Source organism: Colletotrichum fructicola (assembly GCF_000319635.2).
Source record: "Colletotrichum fructicola Nara gc5 chromosome Unknown KSG_Nara_v1_contig02, whole genome shotgun sequence".
NCBI classification, from domain to species: domain Eukaryota; kingdom Fungi; phylum Ascomycota; class Sordariomycetes; order Glomerellales; family Glomerellaceae; genus Colletotrichum; species Colletotrichum fructicola.
In genome coordinates, this window is record NW_027094052.1 from 6,441,922 (window position 1) to 6,469,921 (window position 28,000).

The 28,000-nt window shown below is 56.1% G+C and overlaps 6 protein-coding genes across 6 annotated transcripts; 5 read left to right on the plus strand and 1 right to left on the minus strand.

The window, feature by feature from the left end:
- Nucleotides 1-1,610: 1,610 nt before the first annotated feature.
- mgtA (GDP-mannose-dependent alpha-mannosyltransferase) lies at nt 1,611-3,586 on the plus strand (the record flags this gene model as incomplete). Its single annotated transcript, XM_066151313.1, has 4 exons — nt 1,611-1,643; nt 1,919-1,943; nt 1,996-2,100; nt 2,136-3,586. The coding sequence occupies 4 exons, from the start codon at nt 1,611-1,613 to the stop codon at nt 3,584-3,586; spliced, it is 1,614 nt and encodes a 537-aa protein (XP_066009389.1).
- A 4,036-nt stretch (nt 3,587-7,622) lies between these two features.
- Nucleotides 7,623-8,701, plus strand: CGGC5_v004620 (uncharacterized protein; the record flags this gene model as incomplete). Its single annotated transcript, XM_032022079.1, has 2 exons — nt 7,623-8,272; nt 8,323-8,701. The coding sequence occupies 2 exons, from the start codon at nt 7,623-7,625 to the stop codon at nt 8,699-8,701; spliced, it is 1,029 nt and encodes a 342-aa protein (XP_031880978.1).
- A 4,609-nt stretch (nt 8,702-13,310) lies between these two features.
- On the minus strand, nt 13,311-13,613 carry CGGC5_v004621 (uncharacterized protein; the record flags this gene model as incomplete). Its single annotated transcript, XM_066151314.1, has 2 exons — nt 13,311-13,418; nt 13,479-13,613. The coding sequence occupies 2 exons, from the start codon at nt 13,611-13,613 to the stop codon at nt 13,311-13,313; spliced, it is 243 nt and encodes an 80-aa protein (XP_066009475.1).
- Nucleotides 13,614-14,903: 1,290 nt separating this feature from the next.
- On the plus strand, nt 14,904-23,949 carry CGGC5_v004622 (uncharacterized protein; the record flags this gene model as incomplete). The annotated part of the gene is made up of 2 exons (XM_032022080.1): nt 14,904-15,362; nt 15,415-23,949. 2 exons carry the CDS (start codon nt 14,904-14,906, stop codon nt 23,947-23,949), a joined length of 8,994 nt encoding a protein of 2,997 aa, XP_031881041.1.
- Nucleotides 23,950-23,979: 30 nt separating this feature from the next.
- Nucleotides 23,980-24,363, plus strand: CGGC5_v004623 (uncharacterized protein; the record flags this gene model as incomplete). Its single annotated transcript, XM_032022081.1, has 1 exon — nt 23,980-24,363. The coding sequence occupies one exon, from the start codon at nt 23,980-23,982 to the stop codon at nt 24,361-24,363; it is 384 nt and encodes a 127-aa protein (XP_031880977.1).
- A 639-nt stretch (nt 24,364-25,002) lies between these two features.
- On the plus strand, nt 25,003-27,701 carry CGGC5_v004624 (Cutinase transcription factor 1 beta; the record flags this gene model as incomplete). Its single annotated transcript, XM_032022082.1, has 8 exons — nt 25,003-25,226; nt 25,279-25,715; nt 25,814-26,118; nt 26,173-26,253; nt 26,309-26,907; nt 26,963-27,145; nt 27,198-27,581; nt 27,632-27,701. 8 exons carry the CDS (start codon nt 25,003-25,005, stop codon nt 27,699-27,701), a joined length of 2,283 nt encoding a protein of 760 aa, XP_031881042.1.
- Between the last annotated feature and the right edge of the window lie 299 nt (nt 27,702-28,000).

Sequence of the window (28,000 nt, forward strand, 5' to 3'; positions counted from 1 at the left end):
CTTCGGGAAAGGTCGACGTTGGACAACGGCCGTGCGGCAACGAACTGGTTCTCGTAGGTGAGCGATCTGACGTGGCTTTTGGTCCGTCCGATGATGATAAACGTGGGACAAGTGCAGATTATGGGTAGCTTGACGCGCGTAAACCACCAAGCAAGCGCATGAACAAGCACTATTGGACTCTCTTGGTATTGGGGGTTTGCCGTGTTCCGACGTTGAAGCTTCGGATATCGCGGCGAGGAAAGGGGGGAGAGGGAGGAGGGTCAGTATTTATGGCAGCGACTTTTGAGGGTCGAGTCAGGGAGGTGAGAAAGTTGGCTTGCAGAGTGGTATTTGCTTGATGGTTGGAGAAGCTGTTAAACTGCTGTATCGTGACGATGACGTTGCTCTTGGGCGGATCGCGGTGAGAACGCGTTAGGTGGTGATGGTTGTCTGAGCGTTCTTAGAGCGAGGTGAGGCTGCTCAGCGCGGTGCTTCACAACAGAAAAAGACGAGAGTCGAGGCCAACGTCTGATGCTGGTGTAAGGTGCGGTGCAGGTATCCTCAACTCGTATCCGTAGAGGGACGTCCCAATGCGCGTATTATCCAAGAGGCCATGATGTCGACATTATAATCGTAACACTGCCGCCCTTCGCGACGACGCTCAAAACGAGCATACTCTACCACACCCTGTGAGCAGTCTTCGGTCAGAATCGGTACCTCTTGCCGTCACATTGCCCCTCACTGCGCTACCCCTCCAACACATGGGTATTGGTACAAGCACCCAGGCTCGTGATGATTCGCAGTCAAGCATTCAACTCAAAAACCCGACGTCCGCCTCTCGATCTTGTAGATAGCCGGGGCCACTTCAACGAACGGCACCAACCGGCGAGGCCACGGGCATCCAGATGCGGGCCGCCATTCGTGCTTTCCCCATCGCTCTGTAGGTGATCGTAAACCACCTGGTCATGCGGCACGAAACGCAGTTTTTTTTTTGTTTGCCATTGGGAAGTTCATGTGCGGCCGTCGTCTTATCGATTGGCTCTCGTCCAGCGGAGTCGCAATGTGCCGGCTTCCGCCGCTCTCATTGGCTGCTGACCTGGGCATCGTGGGTGTTCCCGGCCTCTGTCTCCTCTTCGTGTGACTTTGATGCAGAAGGAAACTTGGGGACATGGAGGGAAACGTGATGCGGGAATTTGTCGTGCTTCATCGACTGCATGACTCTTTTTGGTTACGCCTGAGACCGCGAGAAGGCGACATATCCCGACATGATGATGCTGATGGAAGAAGATGTTGGTGTATGTACCGTTTCTGTCAACCAGTGGGCAGAGTAAAGAGCCAGTTCCACGGGAAAGTGGCAATCGACACGAACAGAAACGCCATGTATCGATCATAGGAAATGCAAATCAAGTCCATGGCAGCGTGAAGCGTGTACAAAGATTGGTTGATTAGTTGGTTGGTCGCTCGGCATGATCAATGGCCGCTTTCATCACTCAGCTCAGGTACCCTGCAGCCCGGAATTGGCTTCTGGACCCTGCAGACACAACCTTGGAGACGCTAAGACAGCGCTGCTCGCAGCGAGTGCCCCGCCCCCACCACCGCAGCAGCGTCACTGCAGGCCATCGAAGCTCCCCATGTGGCCTGAGCAGCTGCACTTACAGGCTGAGGTGCGCCGTCGAGGAATGCGGAATGCAAATCTGCGAACCTCGTGGCGCCCCTACGACACCGCACATCACGGGGACTCTTCCCAAGTCATGGCAATTGCAGTCTAGCCTTTTGCTGCTTGTCATGTCTCGTTGCGCAGATATCATGGAGCCAAGTGCCCGAGGCGTGTGGCCGTCGCGCTTTTGGAGCTCGATCCATGTTCTGCCTCCAAACTGTGTGAACCCTTTCGGATTCTTCACGAGAACTCTTCAGGAGCTTTGCGGCTTGAAATCTTTAGCGGGAAAGGCTTGAGACAACTTCTGGTAAGCATTCAGAGTGGATTGCAGCTCACACCCCAAGACTGACTTTTGCAAGAGTGCATGCGCTCTCACCAGCCATCATGGAACGACAACCCCTTCTCCCCCGAGCTCACGGCATCATGCCACGATACCCGCCGCACGATAACGCCGTCTTCCCGCCGTCATTGCGCGGAAAGCGTATCTTGCTCTGCACAGAGTCCTTCGGCCCCGTCAACGGCGTCAGCAGGACAACCCTGATGCTCGTCGAGCACCTGCGCTCCCAGGGCGCACTTGTCGCCGTTGTCGCGCCGCACAACCACACCAAGCACAACACATTCTCACCAACAGCAACAACAGCAGACACTCAGCTTGAGGTCCGCCTCCAGGGCTACCCGCTGCCCTTCAACCCCGAACTCTCCGTCGTCTACCCCGTCCGCGTCTCCGCCCTCTTCTCGCGGACCTTCGGCTCAGACACCCCGCCCGACCTGATATACCTGGCCTCGCCCGCATCGCTGGGCTTCCAGGTGATGCTGCAGCTCCAGCAACAGCCGAGGGAGAAGCGTGTGCCCGTCATCTGCAACTTTCAGACCTACCTGGCTGGCTACTGCGCCATCCTCTTCCCCCACCCGTTCAGCACGTTTGCCGTCTTCGCCTTCTCTATGGTCCAGTCCTTCCTGTTCAGGCACGAGTCCATCAAGACCGTCTTTTACCCCTCACGCTTCGTGCAGAGGTACCTCGAGGCCCAGGGCGTGCAGGCCTCCAAGATGGAGCTCCTGCAGCGCGGCGTCAACACGGAGCTCTTCCGGCCGGAGATGCGGAGCGAGGCCCTGCGCAGGGAGATTGCGCCCAACGGAGAGATTATTCTCATCTGCGTATCCAGGGTGGCCGGCGAAAAGGGGTTCGGCTTCCTGGCCAAGACCGTCAAGGAGCTGGACGCCCGCGGTCTGGAGTTCAAGCTCTATGTTGTAGGCGGCAACCGCAACCCCGACGTCGAGCGCGAGGTACACGAGATGTTCGACCCGCTGCGGGAGCAGGGCAAGGTCATCTTCGCCGGGTTCAAGACCGGCGACGACCTCGCCGCCGCCTACGCCTCCGGCGACATCTTCCTCCACTGCTCCGTTACCGAGACGTTCGGCCTCGTCGTCCTTGAGTCCATGGCATCGGGTGTGCCGGTCGTAGCCAGAGACGAGGGCGGTCCGAGTGATATCATCCAACACGGCCGCTGCGGATACCTCGTGCCTCCCGACGACCTCGACGGCTTCGTCGATAAGGTCATGTACCTCGCCAAGGATGGGGACTGCCGTCAGAACATGGCCACACAGGCGCGGGACATGGCCTGCCAGGCGTCCTGGGACAAGATCAACAACCAGGTGGCATGGCGGATGGCGGACACGATCCAGGAGCGGGAGCGGGAGCGGGCTCAACTTGTCCACCAGCGTTCGGCGTCCAACGCAATTAGCCAGCTGATTCCGATGTACAGTTGGCTACTCATGAACAGCGCCCTCCGAGACGTCCTCGTTGGAAGGATAGTGGACGCCAAGCTGGCCGGCGGGTTCTCCGTTGTCATGATTTGCTGGTGCCTCACGGGAATCTACCTGGCCTTCACAGAGGCGATGCTGTGGTTCAAGAGCAAGCTGCCGCAAGTCTCAGCGCAAACAACGGCATGACTGGAGGAGGTGATGAAGGAAGCTCAAAGGCTGCAAAGGGTATGGCGTTCATTCCGGGGAGATAGGGCGATTGCGTATATCGCAGGATTGTGGCTTGGTGCCGGTGTTTGGCGAATGTTTGGTAGCGTGAGATTGGACTGCATTTTTTTAGCGAATGAGCCCCTGGCGGTCAGTCAGTCAGAATGAAATAACGAAGCTTCAACAAACTCCGTTCTCGTTCGAATTGACAAGTGACAATGTCACCGGCGCTTGCCGTGACAGCCAGTTCCCTTGCTGGCCGCGTCATTGTAGATCCGTGAGGCACCGAGAATGCAACGGTTGCAACTGTGCAGAAGGCCGCCGGCAGGTGACGGTACTGCCACCTTAATGCGACGACTATCGCTATCGCCAGGGTTGGCTGTAGCGCTGAGAAGGCCGGAAGGTGGGAGCAGGAGCCGCGGTGGGAGCAGTTCGCGAAGCGGCGCCCTGATCCCGAAACAGGTCGCACCAACGGACCCAGCTGTGTGACGATGTTTCGCGGGCGGGCCGGACGCTGGCGGTGGCCCGGTATTTGTGTTGGTGATGGTGTTTTCGCTCTCGCTGTCTCTCGTGGGCGTTGAAGTCGAAAAAAGGCTGTTGTGTTTGCTGGTTCGTCCGGCAGATATCGATATCGACGGATCGTGGGGGTGCTGAATGTTTTTGATTAAGTGCGATCGACCGATTGAAATTCACAGACGTTCGGGACCCGACTTTGGGACCCCAAAGTCACGAACCCATTATTGAGGCTGCGCAGGCAGGGCTGGCTGCATCTTGCTGGTCAGGGGTCCATATCATCATGGGCATGCGCCAACGGTCCAATAGGCGCAGCGACGTGGACAATCGAAATTGACGAGCCGGAAAAGCCAGGGTTCAGACGAGAAGAGGCCAAGCTTTTGGTGACAGGAGGTTAAAATGGAAAAGCAGGGGATGGCGGTCAGGATGTGAAACGTGAAGAACTGAACGAGGGTCGATGAGAAAGCACCGAAGATGTGTGGCTGGTGGGTTGGTGCTGATGAGGTAATCGGAGGCGCCTGTGGCTGGTGCGACCGTTTCTCTTTCTGCTTGGTCCTCGGAAGAGGCGCGAGTCCAGACGCAGTTCTTGGTCGTGGTCCACTCACAGCGCGTCGGGGCGTCTAGAGTGGGTCCTCAATCTGCAGCAGTGATGTCCGGGCATCTCAAGCAGGCATCTTGAGCAGCAGATGGGCCCGTTCACACGAGGAGCAGGCCTGGTTCGTCCTGGTTCGTCCTGGTTCGCCCTGGTCCTCCGTTTCACCTGAGACAAGGGCCGCTGCCTGCAGGCGCCGCGCGCGGCAGCAAGAGGTTTGATTCTATGAGCCTCTCTCAGCTCTGCAGTGCAGGGCTCGTCGGCGGGTGGCACTGGATAAGGATGAGTGATTGATTACCGGTGGTTTGTCAGTTTTGACGGCTGGGGGAAAGGGACGATGATGCGGCCACCTCGGACTGTTGTGGGTTGATCTCTCGACCTGCATTTTTAGCTTCTGAGGTCAGCAAGTCAGGATCGGATATGACGACTGATTCAGCCATCGTCATTGCTCTCGCGAGAACAGAGACCAGAGAGAGACATTCGTAGGCGCCGTCGCCACACCGCTGAGGCCTCTACCCGATTGTGTGCGTCGTCATTGGCGGATCGGACATGCAGTGCGGCTTGGAAACCTAAAACCGGTGGCTGTTGGCGCCGAGGAGCACCCTCCCTTGTAGTAGCACGGTGGTTCTCGATGAGAGGCCACTTAGTGATCTGGGTCTCTCTCTGCTTTCTTTTTCGTGTCTGGGTGGTTGATTTTCTGGAGAACCAATCCCTTGGCTGGCCGTTGGCAGTTTCTTGCGTGCTGGGCGACTGCTGCGGTGAGTGTCCGTAGAATCACAAGTACTTGTGCTTTGGTGTGTGTTTATGCATAAGACTAAGTACCGATACCCCTGATCAGATGCCCCACATCTGAGACCCCGGCGGGTCCACTCGATGGCTGAGGCTATCCAATGAGAGGGTCGCATCGGCCAGAAACTGCTTCAGCGCCCGACCCTGCCCCTTCCTCGAACGACGCTTGTTCCATCGCCAGTCGATCCGACAATGCCATGGGCTGGTTGAAGGGATAGGCTCACGAGGCTCAGGCACAGCGCACGCCAGACAAACCTTTCCGCGGCGGAGGGTGGCCGTGGCACCGTCGTGAGTGGTCGATGGAGACGGAAGGGGGGGAGTGGTGTCCATCTGGCGGCCAGTCCGTACTCTTCCTGTGGTCTGGTTTTGCAGAGTTGTAGTGGCCATTCATAATTCAGTATTACGGATGCTGTGTAGTGTATTGTTGCATGTATTATGTATGTATCCAATTGCACTGCATCCAGTCATCTGTCTGTATTCTGTAGGGAAGGTGTGCCGACTTCCCTATGCCAAGCTCCTGCCCGTTGCCTATCCGTAAGAACTGAACAGGAAGGGGAAGGGGGAAGGGGGATCCAAAGGGGGAAAGCAGGCACCAGAACGCCCCTTCCATGCTTATTCCTTCCCTCACACACGGTACGCTATCCCCAAACGGCTCTAGCCTCGCCTTCCCCGGCTAACCTTACCTCGACTTACCTCGCAGAGTCTCCATCGCTTCCCGTCCCTCCACCAGCCAAGCCGCCCTTTTCTCCCTCATCGCCCTGCTCTCGGCGCCTCTCAACTTGAACTTGGCATCGTTCATTACGACTCTGCTGCTCACCGTCACCGTCAACAAGCGAACTCGAACTCGCATCAACGTCTCCGTCTCCAGTGACGAACCACCAAATCAACCGAAATCCACAGGAAACAAGGCCGCTCGTCCCTCATCCACTACCACGTTTCCCACGACCTCTAGAGTCCCTGCGCGTCTCTCGTTGCATTTCCCGTCTCACAAAACCACAGACCACGCACTCGGTTTCCCACTCGTCCAGCTTCGCAAACACAACCAGACGGTTTACGGCACAGGTCACCCTCGTCCTTATCCCGTACCACCCACTCTTACTGTGCCCTCCCTGCTTCTTCAGTCACATCACGCCTCAGATCCTCCCGGACCCCCAGCAATCCTGGTCCGATTACCACCACCCCGCCACTGTCTGAGGAGTCTCTGCTCTGCGCTCTTCGTACCCATCACCACCAACTTCTCCAGACCAGGACTCTTCCTCTCACAAGCCACGGCCTCGCGTCCCTCTCTCCAACCCACCCCGTCGACCTGACCCGTCGACCTGACCCGTCGACCTGACCCCTCGATCCCATCCTCGAACCCAAACCACCCCCTCAGCCCTGCTACTTGGCCTGTGGATCGCACCGTGTCAGGCCATTGCCCGTCTTGTCAGGCACCACGATGGTCGCTGCATGACACAATTCCTCCCACACGTCTCCTGTTTGTCAAAGGCCCAGCCCTGCTGTGCCCTGCCCGTTTATCGACGTTTAATCTCCGCCCTTATTGTATCCTCGCCACCCCTCCACTGCTCGACTCTTCTCTCCTGCGCCTTTCCGAGTCGAGTCGACCTGACCATCGCGCGACCAACCCGAGTACAGCTAAGCCAGCAAACTACTGCAATCCTCCCCTATCACGGGCAGGTCCCTTTTTTCACCTTCTCTTCTTTTCCCTTCCTCGCCGTCGAATTCCCCACGCCCTTTTTGAACATCGATCCGACTCGACGCCGCCTCCGTGTACGACGACTCGTCTCGATTCGATTCCCGTCGTTAACGTCAAGTCAAAATCACCGGCAACCGCTCTCCCTTCAGCTCTCATCGATCGATCGGCTCCGCTCACCCGGGCAGGCGAGGTAGTGGACTTCATTTACGCTCTTTCGTAGCTTCGTCTTTTTTCAATTCGCTTCGCTTCGCCGCCGGCCGGGACCCGACTTTGTAATTAGACCTTGGCCACGCCATACCGACATTAGCAGCCAGATCCACCTTTCCTCGGCTCCGAATCTCATCAATCAATTAATACGATCCCACCCCGATCGCCACCCGCCATCTAAGCTTACTTTTCTAAACTACTACACGAAATCACGATCAACCATGTTCTGGAAGGTGGCCGTCACCACCGCCGCGCTGGCCTCCAGCGCGTGCGCCGAGATCCGTCCGCTGGCTATGGACCCCACGATTGAGGTTAGGGCCGTCGACGTGTTGGAACGAAGCTACGAGGATGTCGCAAACCGGTACATCGAGAAGCGCCAGAGTATGGACATCAACGCCGAATGGGTTCCCAACGCCCTCGAGGTCAAGGTTAACGCCGATGGCTCCATCAACATGACGGCATGGGAGACGGAAACTTCGGCCGCTTGCACTTCAGCACTCTCGCATCTCGATGCTGCGTCGAACCCGTCAGGAACCTGCATCTGCTACAACCTCCCGAGTCTGGATGCGAAGACGGGAGTTTTCGAGGCCGACTTGCGCCTGTTCAAGGTCTCCGACCCTGTCGGTGCCTTCTCCGGTATCCCGCCGCAAAACATCCAGGTCGGCCTCTCCTTCAACGGCGCCTCCGTGTCGCCCGTCAGCGCGAACAAGATTGCTGGAACGGCCTCCGTCCGCCGCGACATGGCTCGCGACGTGACCTTTGAAGTCCCCTGGACCGGTCTGCAGAAGCGTGTCGTTACGCCCCAAGCCCTGCAATCGTATTTGTTCGTCGGTCAGATTGACCAGGCCAGAATGGTTGCGCCCATGTCAATGTATGTTTATTTGCTGGCCCTGTGGAACCGTGCTGTGCTAACCAAACCAGGTCTCAACTAGAGTCACTCGTCATGCCAACCCTCACTCTCACCGGTGTCAACGCCGCCGGCCAGTCTGTCAGCACCAATGTCTCATCGAACGAGGCGTCTTTCATTACCGGCGTTTTCTCCAAGGAGATTGTCCGCTCCGATGTTGCCATGGCTCAGGCCGCCGTTGACGACGTGGTCGCTGGCCTCAAGAACGGAACCGTTGCCTTCGTGCTTCCCGGCGTCCAGCTCATGATCTTCCCCGTTGGACTTATTGTCACTGGTACTTGGCTACTGATCGGAGTGGCTTTCTACGGATTCGGCACCTACGAGCGTATTGGCTACGCCGACAGCTACAGGAGACGAAGGGCCGTCGCCGGCGACACCGCCAAGCGTATATAAGAGACTTCCCCGCCGAGTTTCTTCGACAGAGCGAAGGCGGACTGTAGGGAAGCGGTAGTGGTATTAAAGAGGAGGATACGCAGTCACTGGGAGAGCCGGGATTGTAGGATTGGAGTAGTATCTCGCCCATGGCGGCAGAGGCATCAGCATCGAGCAGCAGCGTCAAATTACTTTTTTTTTTATCATCTTCACTTCGCTCCCTTCACCCACCGTCGGGCAGCACCCTATCTATCGTAAATAGTTGGATGTTCATTTACCTCGCTATAGAAACAATATCCACCACCTAGTGAAGGCTGCTTCACCTGTTCCTCGACTCCTTCGTTTGCCGAGACTACTGCGTACGCGTGAAAGGCCCTGGGCACGTTTTGGGAGGTAGTCGAGTCTGCGGCTGTTGTGCGACATGTTACAGTTTCGGGGAAAGTTTCAGCAAGGGTGCGGGCAAATACGACGTCACAGCAATCCGTCAGTGTGGATGGAGGGGATGGATTGATGGGATGACACCAGCCACGTGTGGCTGGTGAAAAGAGGAAAGTCGTCGCGGCGCCGCTTTGATTGGTCGGGGATGCTGGGATTGTGTTGGTGATTGATACGGCACCGGTAACCGTCTCTGTCTCTCCCACGGCCCGAAGCGGTCAGTCAGGGCCGTGGGCCTTCCGTCTAGCGGCAGATTTGTCGAGATGTTGGTGTCGCTAGGACGGGTAAGATGTGTACCGCCCAGCTTCGGTTAGGCCACCCATCCACCATGTTTGAGAGAACTTCTCAAATCCACGGGGCGCTGCTGGAAAGTGGACATCACGGGTGCGTCGGCGACGGGACCCCGAGGCCACCGCGCCGCGATACCGAGCCCGCCGCCGTCCAAAAGCGAGTGAAAAGTAGCTCCCGCAAAGAAGGGCAAACTCCCCAAGGTTCAGCGAATAAGGCCTCGCTCTGCGGCAGAGCTCTTTATAGTTGGCGGGGATAGCTAAACTCTACAGAGTTCCGTCTGCCCATCTTTCATAAAGCTTGCCATCCCCCATCCCCTGAAGTTTGCGGGTTATTTGGCTGGTTACTTTGTTGTGAAGTATGGAGAATAGTTTGGGTTGGATTGTCCGTCGGCGTTTGGTGAGCGGCGGGATAGGCGTTTAGAGGGATCGATTCACTTTTGGTTGGAGGCGGTTGGAGGGTTGGCTATTTTGGGATGGCGATGGGGTAAACGGGAGGGATGCTGAGCTCGGGGAATTCTCGTCTGGTTAGACTCCGCGAATCCACATGATGATCATCAATGATGGCTTTAGCACCTTTGGCGTCCTACCCAGTGAGGTGCTGAGGCCCCTGAGCTGAATTATCTCCATCGCGGGCGGCATGAACGCTCTTGATCAGGGGGTTGATCACAAGCAGGTCCTGAACCGGGTCCATCTCTGTCGGAGTTTACGGCGGATATATTGGGCTTTCTGGGTCTGTCCTGTGAGACGTGGTACACGTGATTCATGCCATGAGAGTCCGAAGCGGCGAAGCGGTTGCGGGAGGTAGAGTATCCCGGTGTGGCCGGAGTAAAGTCCGGAGGCAGCCGGGTACCGGATAATGGCCGGCAGTCCCGAGGAAGGCGGCGTGAAGACGTCCGCTGAGTGCCTCTGGACTTTTGGAATACGGAAAGAAACGGCCAGAAAACATTGTATATATGCAGTGTTCAATGGAATGATCTTCTTTGTATTTCATGTTTGCGTTTCCAACATCCTTGGGAGCTCATTCTTAGAATCTGTCTTCCAACAACATGATCAACGGAGACAAGGACACATCTTTGGGTTGATCTCCTCCCCAACTTTGATCAGATCGGTAGGCTTCATACTCGAGGACTATGAGGACCGGGTTTACGAGCCCAGTTGATTGCGAAAAGCGTGATATTCCGAAAAGGAAGCAAGTGTGTTATATATGATAGGTTGTAGAGTTATGTTACGGGGCAAGAACATGGCTGATGATCCAAACATCAAGCCTTAAATCTTCGGTCTTTACACACAAACACATTGAATTTGATCTTCATACAGCACTCAATCGTAGAACTCGAAATCAGGCACCCCATTGGCATGTCCACTGGAGATAGAAAGGCGGAGTCATCTCAATAACGAGACCTCAACATGATGTGTTGCTGGGGGCGAATTTGAAATCATAAATCATGTACGCTTAAAATGCGATAAGTGCCCTCCTTCTGAGCCGTTCCTGTCATCAGAATAGCACAAGCAACGCTTGTTCATGACCAACTAACCAGAGCAGTTCAAGTCAAAAACGCAACATGAAAACATGCTGCTCTGATTTGACATACCTTATCATTTACAATGTTTGTGCCTCGCTTGACGATGACTGTGGCAGCCATATTTAAAGCTGCTGATAGACTACCCAACCCGATCCCAGCATCCTCAGCCATCTTCAAAACCCAAATGTCTCATTCAACATTTCTTCAATCTTGAAAAAATGCCACAACGCCAAAGGCGTCTCGAAAAGCGATGTCTCAGCCCTACTTGGGCCCTCATTCACCATGTGGGTTCCCGTGCTCCACCACCACAACTCCCTCCCGCTATGATCTTCTCCACGCCTGGTCGTCGTCACCAACCAACACTTCAAGCTGGGTTTCCAATCGCCCGGCTAGCTCAATCGGTAGAGCGTGAGACTCTTAATCTCAAGGTTGTGGGTTCGACCCCCACGTCGGGCTCAATTCCCGTCCGCGATTGACCAGCATTTATCTTTTTGCGGTTTCTTCTTTTTTCCATATTTCGTTATGAGTGGCTTGCTCGCATCCACTTCAACGGCTTCGCTACACTCGTTTTCATTAAAGCTATAGGAGTGAGCGTCTAGTTTCAAAATTTTCTCTTATAGATGGTTGATTTATCAGCTCTGAGTCCGGAGTCCAGACCAGACAGGCTACTACTCCCCTTCCAAGAAATCTTTCGCAACGCTGGCAATCAATTTAAACTTCAATCGTCAGCCAGAACTATGTGGCCAAATGGTTCAAGCCACTGTCTTAGTTTTATAATGCAGCTCACAGAGTCTTTCGAGACGGCCTTGAAGTCATCAACATAATTGATGCAAACGTACCACAGCGTTAGGGACGCCCAATCTCATGTTGACCAGAACAACTCATTCACAGCTATTACTATGACACGAGACCTAGCTGTGGTAGTGACAACACTAATCACACCCTGAAATCAACACCAAGACGGTGCCAATTCTTTGCACTAGCATCTGCAAATAATTTGACTAGCCCTGCCGTGCCCCAATGCGATGGGTGTGCCGTGATCGAGGACATGGTGATTGGGGCCGGCATGGACGGTGCTCGCTTCGACCTCTCGCGATTCCACTGGCATAGCTGATGAAAACGGGGATTCATCGTGCCATTCTCGTTGAACAATTGCGCTGAGATACAAGCTAGTCTGGTCAACTCTGGAAGACATCGCGACTTGGGAAAGATAGGTTTATTGATGGAGATCAAATTCTCTTCAATTGGCCCAGAAACGTGTCTCCTCAACATAGCAGCGAAGCCTGTAGAGTATGTCGCAATGATGAATAGGCTAACGTCTCCGCACCTTTGATGCCCTTGGTGTTTTCGTCTTCAGGACCCAGGGTCTGAGTCCGTTGTCGATGGTCCCTAACGCAACATCGTGAAGCGAACCAAAGCGAATGATGATAAATTCACGCATGCTATTCATAGAGCCGAACGATGCTAGAACTGTCGCCTTCAAAGTTTTTCTTGTGTTATGTGAACAGCAGCAGAAACTGCAGGGCATAATTTCGAGCGGCCCCTCAAAGTGCTATGCTTTAAAGTGGTCATCTACATGCGCAATGTAACAACAGTCTGCCTCGCGGGGATGTGGTCACTTGTTGGCTAATCTATGAATATGACACTGAAGTACTTGCAACTGCCCAATCTGCCTGATTGACATAGGAAGAGATGCTTCGCCATCAGAAGTCATGACATCATGCCTTCACAAGAAACTTGGCCCCAAGTTGAAAAATAATCAACTTAATCAGCCTACGAGCAAGCCGGCCAAAGTATCACACAAGACTAGCACCGCCTAACGAATGCGGAAACCATATCCAGAGGGGCTGGCCTTCGTCAGCTGCGACTTTTTGCATTCTTTGAATGTAATTAGACCCAAAGGACCATTAGTCGAAGAATTGAACTTTACCATCCTCAAAATTACGCAGCGGCACCGTCTTGACGTTGATAAAGACTTTTGTTGTAATTATTCTTTGATCTCACTAAGGACATCATATCAAGCCCCAATCACATCCGGAACATCAGTAAACCTACACCGTATCCTACAAATCGCGACGTTGAAGGACTTGATATGCAATCCTCTATCACAAGCTGTGCTGACAAAGCTCATCTGAAGTCGACATGCGGCAACATCATGATTCACATCTGACTCGGCCAGTGCGATTGCATGAATCTTCCCGCCTACCCCCTTGCAAGAATGCAAGAATGCGATAGGCAAGCTGCACTCAAATAACCCGCACATACTCTGAGCTGGCAGCTACCTTCTATCAAGCTTGGACCATCACAACATACATGAAGATGTCCATGACAGGCGCTAGCGGTTGGCCGGATGGTGTATATTGATGGATTTAAGACGATTTACTAGTCACGGCGGTATCGAACCTGTTTTCTCTCTTCATTTTCCGCTGGGGCTAGCGGGAGGCCTCGGTATCGCCATGTCCTGTCGGGCATCAAGGGCATCTCGGAAGCCTCACGGACATCATCAGACGAAGGGTATCCTGGAGAAGGTGGAGTTGCGGATTGACAAACCTGACGATGCAACGCCAAGTCATCTCGATCCAGTTTTTCGGTCGGCAGACGAAGTAACTTGGCAACCTCAATGTTGTTTGAATCGGCGATTGGAGCAAAGTTTTTCAGGATCAATATCAACACCACCAGAAACATAACGAGGCGAACAAAACAACAGAAGACACCCACTTGGCGCCGTCCTAACAAATGGGCCGTGACGTCATAGTCTTGAGTATCGAATACATCGGTCGGTTCTGAGGCCTGAGCCACAGCTACAATGTGGCTTGAATGTTCACGTCGCAGCGGCTCGGACACGTGGTTTGAAGCGCGGTTTGGTTTGAAGGGGTCAACTGTGGCTCACCATTCACTCATTCCAGCCGCCGTGTTCGACCAAACTCCCTCTCTCCCGTACCCCGGAGGAGTCCTGAAACTGCCCAAATGCATCACAATACCGACCATATCCAGCGAATTTCATGCGGCCAAGCGGTTGCTAGACGCCGGTTCCACGTCGGTGGTAATCTGCTGCGCTCAGAACTCTCAATGCTTACCCGGGCGCATGAATGATGCTCGTTTCTAGCAGGGAACGCCTGTCCACGCCTTTTTTCGCCAACACACCCATCGCACATGCCTGAAGACTTGCTCCAAGAGACTTGATCCAATGGCAACGCCGCCGTGGCATAACATCAGACGCAGCAGCAGCGAAACCCTGGGAATGAGGCCCCGAATACCCTCTCCCGAGGCAAGGAGGATGCTGTCGATATTTGACAGCTGTCACCAGGTTGCCCAGCGACAAGGCGAATTCGCGCTGGAGGTACTGGATTGTCCCCTCGATGGCGGTGCTATTCGACGATGGGCGAAATGAAAGAGTCTGCAGCCTTGACTCAATCGCGGCCCCCTCGCGTCCCTGACAACATCACCATTTGTATATGGATGTCATGCGTTGCGAAGGGGTAGGAGGGTCCACCGCGGCTTCGAAGATCCAACATCGGATGAGAGGGAGCCGCGGCTCGCTCCAATCACGGAACGAGCGGTGCACTGGCAACTCTGGCACAAAGGAGCTTTCCTCTCATCATCGGTGTTCGGCCGGCGGGGCATGGGGCATACAAGCGTGGCCTGGCCATGTCCTGGACGGGGACTGCATGATCGGTGGGAGGAACATCACACACGACCGGGCTTTCCTGACCGTCCCTGGGCTAGAACTTGACGGCTGTTACTCCGGAGCAGCGAGGATGGTATATATCGTAAACTGACGGCCACCCCGCAGCCGACGCGTGTGTTTCGAACGTCTAGTCAACGTCTGTGAAAAGTCAATCAGCCAAAAAACTACACGATACCTGCCATTTCCGAGACTTGGGATCTCTCACAATCCCACGCTCGATTGATCACATCTCCTCAATCCGCACCCTAATCTCCGGAGAGAGCATTGACTCTCCCGATACCCATCCGATGACTGCCAAAACGGACGTTGCCACGCTCGTGGCGCAGATGAATGAGGCCCTTGCTTCGATCCACGCGACGATCGACGGCCTCTCGACCTCTGCCGCCGAGAGCGACACGAAACTCGATGAGCTCGAGAAGAAGCGTGATAACACGATCGCAGAGCTCCAGGCCGCATACGAACAGGAGCAAGCAGAGCTCGCGGCGGCACGGCAGAAAGAGCTGGAAGAAATCGCTGAACAACGGCGGAAAGAAGATGAGGAACGCGAGGCCCGTCGGCGAAGAGAAGACGAGGAGCTTGCCGCCCGCAAAGCCAAAGAAGACGAGGAGAAATTGCACACCTTTGATACCACTACGCATAATGTCGAAGACGAGATGGATGGCCTCATGGACGACATCGAAGACGAGGCCGCCAAGGTGATAGCCGAGGGAGAAGCCAAGTTGGCAGAGCTCGAGAAGAAGAGAGCAGTAAGTCGGGGTGTGGGCTTGGGCGTGCAACGGGGTCTGACTTTACCAACAGGAACTCAACCGCTTGATCGAAGAGCAGATGAAGGCATCGGTGCCTCCAATCCCGACCCGCAAGAGAGCGCGAACGGTGCGCAGAGCTGGAGGAACAATATCCGGTCAGCCGTCTCCCCTGCCAAAGGAGGAGACGGCAGAGAAAGCAGCCGAGAGCCCGGCCGAGAGCGCACCACCCGCGCCGCCCGCCGAAGGAACTCCCGCCGCCGAAGACAAAGATACCCAACAAGGTGACGACTCCCAGCCACCAAACGAAGAACCAGTGGCTGAAAAGAGCTTGGAGGCGGTGAGCACGGAGGAGGCTCAATCTAGCGAAAACACACCCGCGACGGAGGCGGCTGCTCCCGAGGCTCAGGAGACCAGCAAAGACGATTCCGTCCCGGAGCAGCCCGAGGAGGCCGTTGCGCCGGAAGAGGCCAGCGAGCCCGCGCCTACAGAGGAGGTCAAGGAAGAGATCCCTTCTGAACCTCCTGCGACCGAGGAGACCCAAGAAGCCCCTGCTGAGGCGGAGACCACGTCCCCGGTAGAGGTCAGGGGCCTGGCGGTGGAAGAGTCCGAGACCGCACTGGCTGAAGAAGCGGCCCCAGCTGACGAACCCGTGGAAGAGACTGCGCCCGCAGAGCCAACTTCTTCGGACGAGCTGGCGCAGGAGGCTTCTGGAGATGCAGACGCTCCCTCGACGGATGACGCGACGAGAGAGGTTTCGGCCGAAGACACGGCTGCACCCCAAGACACGCCTGTGGCCGAAGACGCCCCAGAAGCTGATGACACGGCAAAGGAGATTTCAACTGAAGCAGGTGAAGCAGAGGACACACCTGTCGCCGACAAGGGCCTCGCAGATGAAGCTCCGAGTGAAGAACCTGCGCAAGAGAGTGCCCCCGCAGCCGAGGAAAGTCCCGACGTAGAGGCAAGTCCCTCAGATGAGCCAGTTGAGCAGGACAAGCCTGCAGACGACACCGCCCCCGAGCCAAGCGCCGAGAAAGAGGATGATGATACCCCGAAGAATGAAGAGGCGCAGGCTGCGGACGATGCTGTCGATGATGGGGGAGAAGAGAGAGCCATTCCTGAGATCTCCGCTAAGGCTGTCGTTGACGAGTCGACCGCGGACGACGGCCCAAGTACGGATCCGGTCGAGAACGGGGAGGAACATTTAACGCCCACCGAGGAGACCGAAAAGACCGTGGAGATCTCGGCTGAGAGCCAAGAGGTTCCAGAGCCCAGCTCCAAGGCTGTCGTAGAAGAGGAGATCGTTCAAGACGAGGTACCGGCACATGATGAGCCTTCACAACCGGAAGTCGCCGCGGTGCAAGACGATCTTCCCGCACAAGACGATGGCCCATCACCGGAAGAGGCTGAAGTCACCGATGCCCCTGCAAAGGATGAGACTGAGGACGACACTAGTCCTAAGGAAGACCTTGCGAAGGAGGAAGAAGTTGTCTCTGACCATGAGAAGCTTGCCGAGGTGCCTGCGGAGGCACCTGTCGAGGAAGTTTCTGTACCGGATACCACCCCGGCCAAGGATGACAGCCTTCCCAAAGACGAGGTCACCGCCGAAAGTCACGCAGAAGAGCCAGCAGAGGACACGCCTGGAGCAGCGGATGATGAGTCACCAGAAGCCGAGCAAGTTGAGCAAAGCACTGTCCCAGAGCCTGAGCAGGTGCCGACAAGGGACTTGGCTGTGGAAACAACAGAGGATCAGGACAAGCCTGAAGATGCTGTCGAAGCCTCTGCCGCAGATCAACAAACTGTTGACGATGCCACAGTCGAAGTAGAAGAGACTCGAGACTTGGAGGACAGCCAAAGCGGCGCCGTCGTCGCAGATGACGCCAATGGCAAAGCCTCGGATGAAGCTCACGCTTCTGATGATCCCCAAGCCCCAGTCGATCTCGCCCCAGACGACTCTCAATCCAAGGATGAGGACCACCAAGACCAGCCAGCAGATGAGCAAGTAGTTGAGCCCTCCCAGCCCGAGGAGAATGTTGAGCAACAAGACACTCTCGGCACCGATGACAATGCCCAGGCCCAAGATGCCTCTCAAGAAGTTCAAGCGGAAGTCAGTGACCAACCCCCGACAACCCAGGAGGAGGAAGAGCATCTACCAACCACTGCCAGCAAAGATCTTGAAGATGCAGATTCCAAAGAGCGGGACGCTGTGCATCCGGACGGAGAGGAACACGCTCGTGGTGTCCTTGACGCAGACGATTCCGCTCATGAACCTTCTGACGCCGCCGCCGACTCCAGTACTGTGACAGAGCCTGCCGAAGTCTCTGACGCCCCCGAGGTTGATCAAACCGAGGGGGAGAAGGAGGCGGAGGACGTTGCCAAGTCCTATGAGCCAGAAAGTGCTGTTGGACAAGAGGTTCAAGAGGCTGCTGAGACCGAAAAGACTCCTGTTGCCGAGAGCGACGAGCCGGCACAGTCGCCGGAGCCTCAAGTCGATGATGAGCATGCGGAGTCTGTTTCAGCTTTGCATGTGGACGAGGGCAAGGACGCATCGCCATCAGCGCCCGTTGAGGACGACAAGAGTGACGAAGACGATGCTGAGGCCATCGAGCGCTCTACATCTCCTGAGCTTGGCGAAGTCGACCAAGCGAAGGATTCTCAAGACGTCGTTCCTCCTGCGGAGGCGGGAGTCGCGGCTGATCGAGACCTCGAGGACACACCTGCGGTTAAAGATGACGAGCCTTCTCAACCTGCCGAGTCCGAGGCTGAGCACCTTGAACCCGTGTCAGACCAGCCGATCGTCGACAAGGATGATGAGCCGTCATCGCCTCCACGAGAAGACAGCTCCGTTCATGGCGAGAACGTGGCCGAAGAAGAGACTAAAGTTCCCGAAGTCTCTTCAGCGGATAGAGACGAGGAGCTTGAGGAGGCAAAGGCGGCTGACGACCAGCCTGAGACTCAGGAGCCGGAGTCGATCGTAGAAGAGCCAACATCCGCCGTCGAGGATACGAGTCCACAAGCGGATGACGAGCTGGCGCAGGACTGGGAAGTTGATCTCGAGAGCGAGAAGGTCGATGCTCTTCCGTCTATGGACACCTCCGAAGCATTCCCAACTTTGCACGCTGAATCCGACGATGCTGTCGAGGAAACCAAGGCCGCTGACAACGTTACGGCGCCCCATGACACAGAGGAGCCAACACCTGAAGTTTCTGCAATCGACAGCGACGTGCCAGCTCAGGCAACTGAGGTTGTCGACCCCGAAGGTGCCGAGGCGGCGTCTGCACAGCTTGAGAGCCACGAACCAGTACAAGCACCCGAGTTCGAAGTTGAGACCAAGGAGATCGATCAAGCACTCCCTGAGCCCGAAAGTGATCACGAGGACAAGGGAGAGACCCTTGTTGCTCCCATGGAAGAGAGCAAGCTTGCTCACGCTGATGACTTGGCCGACGCCGACAAGAATCATTCATCTGGCCCCGACGAGCACGACAAGCACGACGAAGTCATCGCCGCCGATGACTATGCCGCACCGGTCGTCCACCACGATTCCAGCGATCATTCTGAGACCCTCGATGAAGCACCGACGTCAAGGTCTTTGGACAGCGCTCCGGTCGAAGAGTCACTTGCGACAAAGGCGGTCCACGAGGATGTTCCAACCGTCGAGCTTCATCAACATGACATTGACGCTGAGCTCGAAGAGGCGCACTCATCAGAGGCCGTCGACCAGACGGACGTTGGACATGACCAGGAATCTTCGCGTGCCGAGACGAGTTTCCCTGCCGAGGAGCCTTCGCATATCGAGGAGCATTCGGATGTCGAGAAAGAGGAGCATCTTGAGCCCAGAGAAGCATCGGCACATATTGGTCCTGATGAGGAACATAGCGCAGACTCCCCGACTGCGGTAGTGCAAGATGAGCTCGTCCACAGAGATGAAGATGGTGAGCATGATGAGGGCGATAAGTCTGTCATGGCCGAGGACCAAGAGGAAGTGCATAGACCTGGCACGCCAATCGTCGAAGATGCCCACCAGCCCAACTTCGATGAGGACAAGCTCGACCACGACGACAGCACAGCACACGGTCTTGAAGCCGGAGCCGAAGCCACTCAACGCCGTGTTGAACTTGACGAGGCCGACGATCACCACCCTGCCAGCTTCGACGATTCCCAAGAAGTGGGCGAAAAGCACGATCTCTCAGTCATCACTGAGCACACTGAGCCTGCCACCTCAGCAGCTGGTGATACGTCCGGCTTAGCCGCATCATACTATCATCCTGGCGCTTTGAGCCGCAACGTCTCTGAAGCGCCAGATGCCGCTGTTGAGAGCTCGTACATGACCGAGACTACGAGCATGGCTGCCGCTGCGGACCGGGATCACGATCAAGAGTACGACGAAGACTTCGAGCCTAGTGCCAGCGCCCATGACCATGGAGATGCCAGCTTCTCTTCTTCCACGAAGCAAGTTCACTTTGACGATCACGTTGACAGCGTGGACTACGATGATGACCACTCGTCACCGGTTCTCAGCGTCCGCGAGGAGGACAGCGATGCGGAAGAGACTTACGTCAACCCCTTTGCTAGACCGACGCAACAGGCGGCATACAATCCCTTCGCGCAGCAAATGGCGACAGACACGTCGGAGGCATCGAACAACCCCTTCGCCAGGAACACTACCACAGCCGCGGACTTCTTGCGTTCGGTCAGCCCTCAGGGACAGCGCTCGACATCACCCGCGGCGGAGCACTTCCTGCGGTCTGCGAGCTCCTTTGGGTCTCATCCTGACGAGCAGGCACGAGAGTCGCCAATTACCAACCCGTTTGCCAGGAGCACTACTCCCACAGGTCGAAGCTCATCGGGCAGCCCCCTAGCCCAACGTTCACCAGGGAATCCCTTTGCCCGTAGCACAACTCCAGGCAGTGACTTTGGCCACGATGCAGATGTGACGGGATACGAGTCCACGTTCGAAGATCCATTTGCTGCCGCTGCGCCGCCTGTCGAGGGTCGCCAGCCCACGCCTCAGGTCCCGGAGTCGTACAACCCCTTTGCTCGGAGCCCTGCATCCGACCGCAGTTTCCTTCCCACCGTCAGTACTCTCGGTGCTTCTCCCGTAGACACCAACCCGTTTGCGGCGGCCAGGAGCAGAGATAGAAGTGGCACTGTGGGCAGCATGGGAAGCATGGGCAGCGGAGCCGATGACACGAGTTTCGGCCAGGCCGTTCCGTCTATCGTGGGCCAAGAGTACCCGGTTGGCCCTATGGTAGACTCCGATGAGGAGGGTGAAGATCCCTTCAGCCTCGGCTCAGTAGGCCAAAGCAGCAGCCCGCTGGCTTCCAGACTCGCAGTGACGCCGTTGGATACCATCCAGGAGCGCTACAACAGCGAGTTGGAAGACATGGACTCTGATTCCGAAGAGCCTGAGAGTCTCACCGGCTCGCAACAGCTGCCACCCTTGCAGCAACGAATTCCTCCTTCTTTGCCTAGCATCCAGGAGCGTCACGGCCACGGCTTTGAAGACTCCGATGAGGAGGAAGAAGACTATAACTCGAACATGCCTGGTCAGAGCAATCCCGCGTTGACATCGCAGTACAGAGAAAGCCCTCCTCCGCCTCCCCCTCGCGTTCCGAGTTCCCAGGGCTTCTACCAGCAGGAAGCAGCAGACTCGTCCGAAGATGATGGGCATGCGTTGGAATCACAGTCTGCTGCCTTTACCCAGCCGGACCCCCTCTCATCTTCATTGCACAGAGCGACTCCCCCTCCCCCTCCCCCTCCTCGCGGATCTAGCTCACAAGGTCATTACGGACAACAAGTTGAAGACTCTTCGGAAGAGGAACAAAATGATTGGGACAACGACCTCACTCCTGCTCAGCCCTCAACTCTTTCGACATCGCAGTTCGGAGCCACTCCCCCGCCCCCGCCGCCTCCCCGCGTCCCCAGTTCCCTGTCACAGAGCAGACTTCACGTGGAGGACTCAGACGAGGAAGATCAAGGTGTCTTACCCTCTCAAGATTCGCAGCCCTTCGCGATGGCGTCTTCAGGTTACAGGGCTACACCCCCTCCTCCCCCGCCGCCTCGTGTGCCTAGTTCACAAGGCTTCTATCATCAAGAGCAAGCGGACTCAAGTGAGGACGAAATCCCCAACATCGCTCGACCTGGTCAGTTCCCCATTTCATCAACATCTCAGTTCAGGGCCACCCCGCCCCCGCCCCCACCTCCGCGAGCCCCAGTCTCGCAGGGTCTCCATGGCCAGGATCTCTTGGATACCAGTGACGAAGAAGAGGATATGGATGATGCTTGGGAATCGAATGCCACTCGGCCCGGCCAGATGCACAGTCTGTCGACGTCGCAGTACAGAGCGACCCCGCCACCGCCTCCGCCTCCGCGTGCCCCCAGCGCACAGGATCGCTACCGTCAACCGCTCGAAGACTCCGACAGTGAAAAGGAGGACTTGAATGCTAATCAGTATGGCCAGACAACGGATGTGACGGTGACACTCGACAACCAGTTGATGGAGAGCGACCCGATGGCAACCAACCCGATGAGCCCAGCAAGCCCCCTGGAACCGAGTCCGATGGCGACGACAAACCTGATGAGGTCAACCAGCCCTCTGGCGACAGTAAGCCCGATGTCAGCAAGCCCGGCAGCCCAACAAAGCCCGATGGAAACACCATTCACGGCGTCGGGACCCAGAAGCAGTCAGGATCTTCCAAGTCATCCAAGAGACGAAGACGGGGAAGAAAGCGATGATTCATGGGAGAACATCAACCAGCGCGGCGAGGCGGCCCGTCTTGCGGCCGACTCAGCATTCCCGGCGCCCACGCCCCAGCTGCGTGTCGACAACTACGAACAGCAGTGGGCCAACGCAAGCAACGACCAGATCTCCACAGCATCGACTTACCTCACCCCAGCTGGACCGGGAGACTTCACGGACACCGATTCGCAGGAGTACGCCACTCCCCTGGCTTCAGCCGGGTTCAGCGCGTCTTCGCAGTACACGCAAGGCGCTCTGGACTCACCGCGACATCCGGAATCTGCTGACATCAAGGACAGCGCTTATGACCCAGCCTATGCTCAAGCAACGTCTGGTGTTCCGCATGGACAAGACATTCCGGCCAGTCACCTCGAAGACTCCGACTCTGACAATGACAGCGACTACATCACCCCCGGGATTGCGCCTGCTGCTCCTTCATTCTTGACCCAGTTCAACGCCCCTCAACAGCCAGAAGCAACTGAGCCGGTCTTGGAGCAGGTCATCGACTCGTTCCAGAGCGACGACGACGATGGACCAAAGACTGCAGTTATGGCGTCCGACGAGCCTGTTACCCAATACGCATCTTCACGGTTTGGAGCATCATCATGGCGTGATGAACTTCGATCCCCGTCACTGTTCGGGGCTTCTAGGCACAGCCGCTCCGACTCTCTGAGGTCAGAGCTCCAAAAGTCCATCCATGAAGGTGTGGAGACTGGGCAGCCCTCTCCGTTGCAGACCCAGGCATATCAGCCCGAGGTCCATGTCCAAGAATTTCACAGCCCGGAGGAGGCTCAGATGTACGGCCAGGCTTTCGGACAAGACCCGTATGCTGCCGCTGCGCAACAAGCTCAAATGTACGGACAAGATCCGTACGCGCAGCAGCAATTTCAGCAGTTTGGTCACGTCCAAGATGACGACGAGCAATACGGACGGCCACAGTACAGCCCGGACTACCAGCAAACTCAGCACGGGCAACTGTCTTCACTAGAGGCCGAGTTGCAAGAGGCGGACGACTCGTCAGAGGATGAGTTTGAACATGCCACCCCACAGTTGGCACCCCAACAAAGTGAGCAAGCACCGGACGTGAGCCCCCTTGCTTTGCGCCAGGAGTCATCACCAGCTACCCCCTCGCGTGCCACTCCTGCTACACCTGTTCAAGGCACGCCCTCCACACCGTCTCGTGGTCTTGCCAACAGCAGACACAATCCTGACCGACCACAGACACCGCCTTTCCAGCCGGTCGTGGAGGAGGACTTTGATCCCGATGCATTCGTCCCGCGCGACGTGACCAACGTCCCTTGGCACGCTCGAACCGACTCTGTGCCGTACTCCGTACAGAGCCAGAGCACGATAGATTCCATGGCGTCGTCACCTATTCACTCAGCGCTGCCTGTCGACAAGCACGAACCCGTCATTCGGGATTCGTGGCCAGCCTCTGTGCATAACTTGACGCGTCCGCGGAATGATTCTACTCTTACCGATCGGTCCTTTGACGACCCCTTCAAGTATGACGGTGGGGGCACCAAGTCACTTCATGGAGCATCGGGCTCCGTCGGATCGACGTCCGACAGCCCTGGACGGGCTTCCGGCACAGGCAGTTCACCCGGAAGTCTCATCAGTAGAATGCGCGGGATCTTCGAAGGCAACCAAGCAAAGCAAGAGCCCGCAAGCCCGGTCCGATCGCGGCCGGTCTCGGGTGTCTTTCACCCAGTCCGACGTGTCAAGCCCGAGGACGAGGACGACGGCCCCGGCTATCAGCGCAAGGCGGGGTTTCTCAACGAGCACGAGGACGAGGTTGACGAGCAGAGCGCACTCCTACGAAACTCTGCTGGAGGGCTGGAGGCAAATTGACCACGCTCGGGCGGAGCGGGGCTCAAAGTCATGAGGGTGAAGCGGGACGCGGAGTACGATGATGTGAATGACGACCGCCCGATGCGGAAGTATCGAAAGGATGCGAGCGGCCTCCGGGTGCCGGTCGTCTGGACCGAGGTGCGAGAGCCCGAAGAGCCCTCTGGCGAGAGCGTGTTTCGTCTTGCGTGGTTGTTTGTGGAGGGATGGCGGCAGAAGCTGCGGAAGGCCGGGGACATGATTGAGAAGGCGCGATGGGAATGGGAGATTGATGGCACGACGACGGCCTGTACGCATAGTCGGGCGTCGAGTTTGACGTTTGGAGTTGTGATTGCGGATGCCCGCATACATGTGCCTGAGGAGATGAACAAGAAGAAGAAACAACGGAAGTCGGTGCATTGGGCGTTGGATGGATGAATGATGCTTACGAATAATGGATTACGGACATGAACATGGTCATGATCATGGACATTGGATGGTTAGAAGAGGATCATGAAATAATAATGACTTGTTGTTTTTGGCAAACCTGACTCTTGGATCTTTCATCTTCGTCCCAACCAGGCGTAACGAGAAATCATTGATCAACATCGAAACGCGTCTACCAGATAGATTGTCTGCTCGAAACAGTTCCGGCGCAAGCCAAGGTTGCTATCGGCTCTTGTTGCGGTCGGACCACGGAATTCCCCGCTTCGCCGACAAAGATCGTCAACTCTCTTGCGTTACTCCGAATGGGTACAAAACCCCCCAACCCCCTTCTCACATGCAATTACCTAAGCCACATCCTCGGCGAAAACAGCTGACACGGGCTACTCCAGGCTTGTTACGACCCTTACTATCGAGTCCCTCGCACATCGCGATAACTTTCGTACTCGCTGCGAGATTATCGAAGGTCCGAAGGATAAGGCAAGTCCAAGTTGAAGCCAAAAAAACTTGATTTAGAACGGATGGAGGACACCCTCTTATCACCCTTTTATGAACAACATCCTGGCGTATCGATAACGCTCTAGACCCCCCTTTGTCTTCTTTACATTTGCCTGATTCAGCAACTGGCAGATTATGTCCCAGCAGCAGCAGCAGCAGCAAAATGAGCCCTCCTCTGCCACTGCCTCTGTCCCGGCGTCGTCACCTCCAGCGGTCCGAACATTCAAGCGTGCTGCAGTGGCGTGCAAGGCTTGTAATCTGCGCAAAGTGAGGTGCACCGTCACGTTATCCGGCCCACCATGCGCCAACTGCTCTGTGGACGGTATTACGTGTGAGGTCCTGAGTCGTAAACGACGGCGGTAAGTTCCTTCGTGATTATTACCCTCTTAGAAGACGTACTAATTATCACAGTAACTCGGACCAACTCCCGACACATCCCGGGGGTGGACCCGCTGGTGGTGAGAATCCGTTGATTATCATCCCGCAACAGGGCCAACCCAAGCGCCGTCTTCTTGAGCCGCAAACAGCAGGCCCGTATCCCCGGGAAAAGTCTGAAAGCTCAGAGAATCGCAATGTTCGAGGGGGCTCGGCGCCGCTTGAGGAGCACCGCCATGCCAATGATGGGCCCGGATCACCAACTCCCCCCGGACTACTGGCGAGGAACAACTCCGTGGGGGACGCATCTGCCCACACCACTCGGCCCTACGATGCCGTGAGAGCTCTGCTTCCCGCCAAAAACCAGCGATCGGCCCCGGATCCGTCCGATGCTACCGAGGACAGCTCCGCTTATGCAGAGACCCTTGAGGGCGGCAAGAACCGAGAGGACGGCTGCGTGCCGTTCTACCCCGGTAAGGACGCTTACCCTACCTGGCAGTGATGAGTGCCACGATGCACCTCGCATACCAACTTGTTTACATCAGAGCTTCTTGTTAACGTCACTACTTAGGAGACCAACGTGGCCCAGCATTCTTGATTGACATCTGTGAACCAAATCGATCCTCAAAGGACAATCATTTCTTGGTACCCATGCCCTCGATCAAAGCTCTCGCCCCAGAGGATGTCAACTATCTACGATCCAAAGGCGCCTTTACGCTGCCTCCAGCTCGCGTTCGCGAGGCCATGATACGGTGCTACTTTCACTACGTTCATCCATTTGCCCCTATCCTTGATGCGAACGAGTTCATAACCGAGTATGAGAAAGGACGGAAGAGCCTCTTATTGCTATGGAGCATGTTCATCGCGGCGGCAAGCGTAAGACATGCCGGATTTCCTCAGTGTTAGTACATAGCTAACTTGTGACTATAGTTTGTTGATGAAAACCTTCTTACCGAGGATTTCTATCCTTCGAGGAGAGCACTCAAGAGAGGCATGTATCAACGAGCAAAGGTAAGCATCTGCAATGTGACCCTACTCACCTTCTCTCTAACTAACTTGATACAAGGCCCTTTATGATGCGGACTACGAAAAAGACAAAGTCACCCTCATTCAGTCTCTCTTCCTAATGGGACACTGGTATACCAGCACGGACGACCGCGCTGGCCCATGGCACTGGAACGGCATCGCCATCAGCCTCTCTCACACCATCGGCCTTCACCGTCTTAACATGCCATGCCAACAGGCCTCCCAGGGCACGAAGCCATTTTGGAGACGTCTCTGGTGGTCACTGTATAGCCGTGAGGTATGGCTTTCACTGGGACTCGGTCGACCGATGCGCATCGCCTTTGACGACTTTGACACCCCCATGCCGGCAGCCTGCGACGCGGACGTCCTCTCACCCGAGGTCGCGGGGAACCTCGGCCGAAAGTACCTTCCGGGCGAGCTCGGCTTCCTGTTCGACATTTGGCTCGAGTTTGTCGGACTCAGCGCGACGCTTGGCAATATCCTTTCGACGAATTACCGGGCAAAGGGTGTGAAGCCGTCCAGAGCTGACATTGAACGGAGCGAGAGCCAGATCCGGGCGTTTCAGACCCGAGTCCCGGAGGCCACGAACCAAAGTCGGGTGGTTGCATCTCACATATACCAGTTCAAACTTTACTTTGAGTAAGTTGTCGAGAAGTCTGTAATATGCTGGGAACGGGAGCTTACGAGCGTTCAGAACATCCATCATTGTCCTTTATCGACCCTTCATCCTAGATACCCCGCGAGAGATCCCGGCCGCTGATCAAGGCAACTGGAGGACCTTTGCATGCCAGAAAACCCGCACTGCCGCGTCCAACGCGAGCGCAGCAGTGAACTCCATGATGGCGGAGGATCTTATTCGTCTGTGCCACACCATCACGTAAGTCACCCACCTAGAAGTTGGTCTGGAGTAGAACTGACGCAACGAGCAGAGTCATCGCACTAGTGCCACCAATGCAGATTCACCTCTTCGAATCAACGTCGTCCAAACAAATGGCACGCCAAATGGGCAGACACAATCTCGCCTTGTGCATGGTTGCCATGGACGAGTTGCGCAAGAGCTACATCTCGGCAGAGGCGTCGTACAAACTCTTCGAGACCGCCATTAACAAAGTCGACAACGCCCCGCCTCACCAAGAGTATCAACCATCTCCCGCAGCGCCCACGGCGTCAACTACACCTGACGGCACAATGAATAGCAACACCTTCGCCGACTGGCCAGACGGTTACGGCCTGGGCAGCGCCAACATTATATCGAACATGTGGAGCCCCTTGCCCGGCGCATATCAGGACGACGCCTCCATATCCGGAACGCAGTAAGTGCCGCGAAGCTTCCACGAGAACACGAATCATTGACTTGGCGCAGCACCGATGCATGGCTGGATATTCAGTCGATGGACAGACTGTGGACACTGGACGACTTCAGCCTCCCGTAAAAGGGGCCAGCCAGCACCGCACCGCGACGATCAGTGAACGAAGTCCGGTCCCGCCATGCCTGTGGGATGAACTTTATTTTCACTGAGCAACTCATTCCAAACCCCCAGGCTCTGCTCTCGGGGTCCTTCCGGGGCCTCTTGGCCCGTCGGACGGGGTTCTGCGATGGCGCCGACAGATGTCGTGTTCTGAGGACCGGTTTTCGGTCGAATCCTATCGAGACCAGATGCAACACAATCATGAACCGGCGGCGCGCCGACGAATATTGAGGTGGCTCAGCGAGGGATTGCTCCGATCCCTG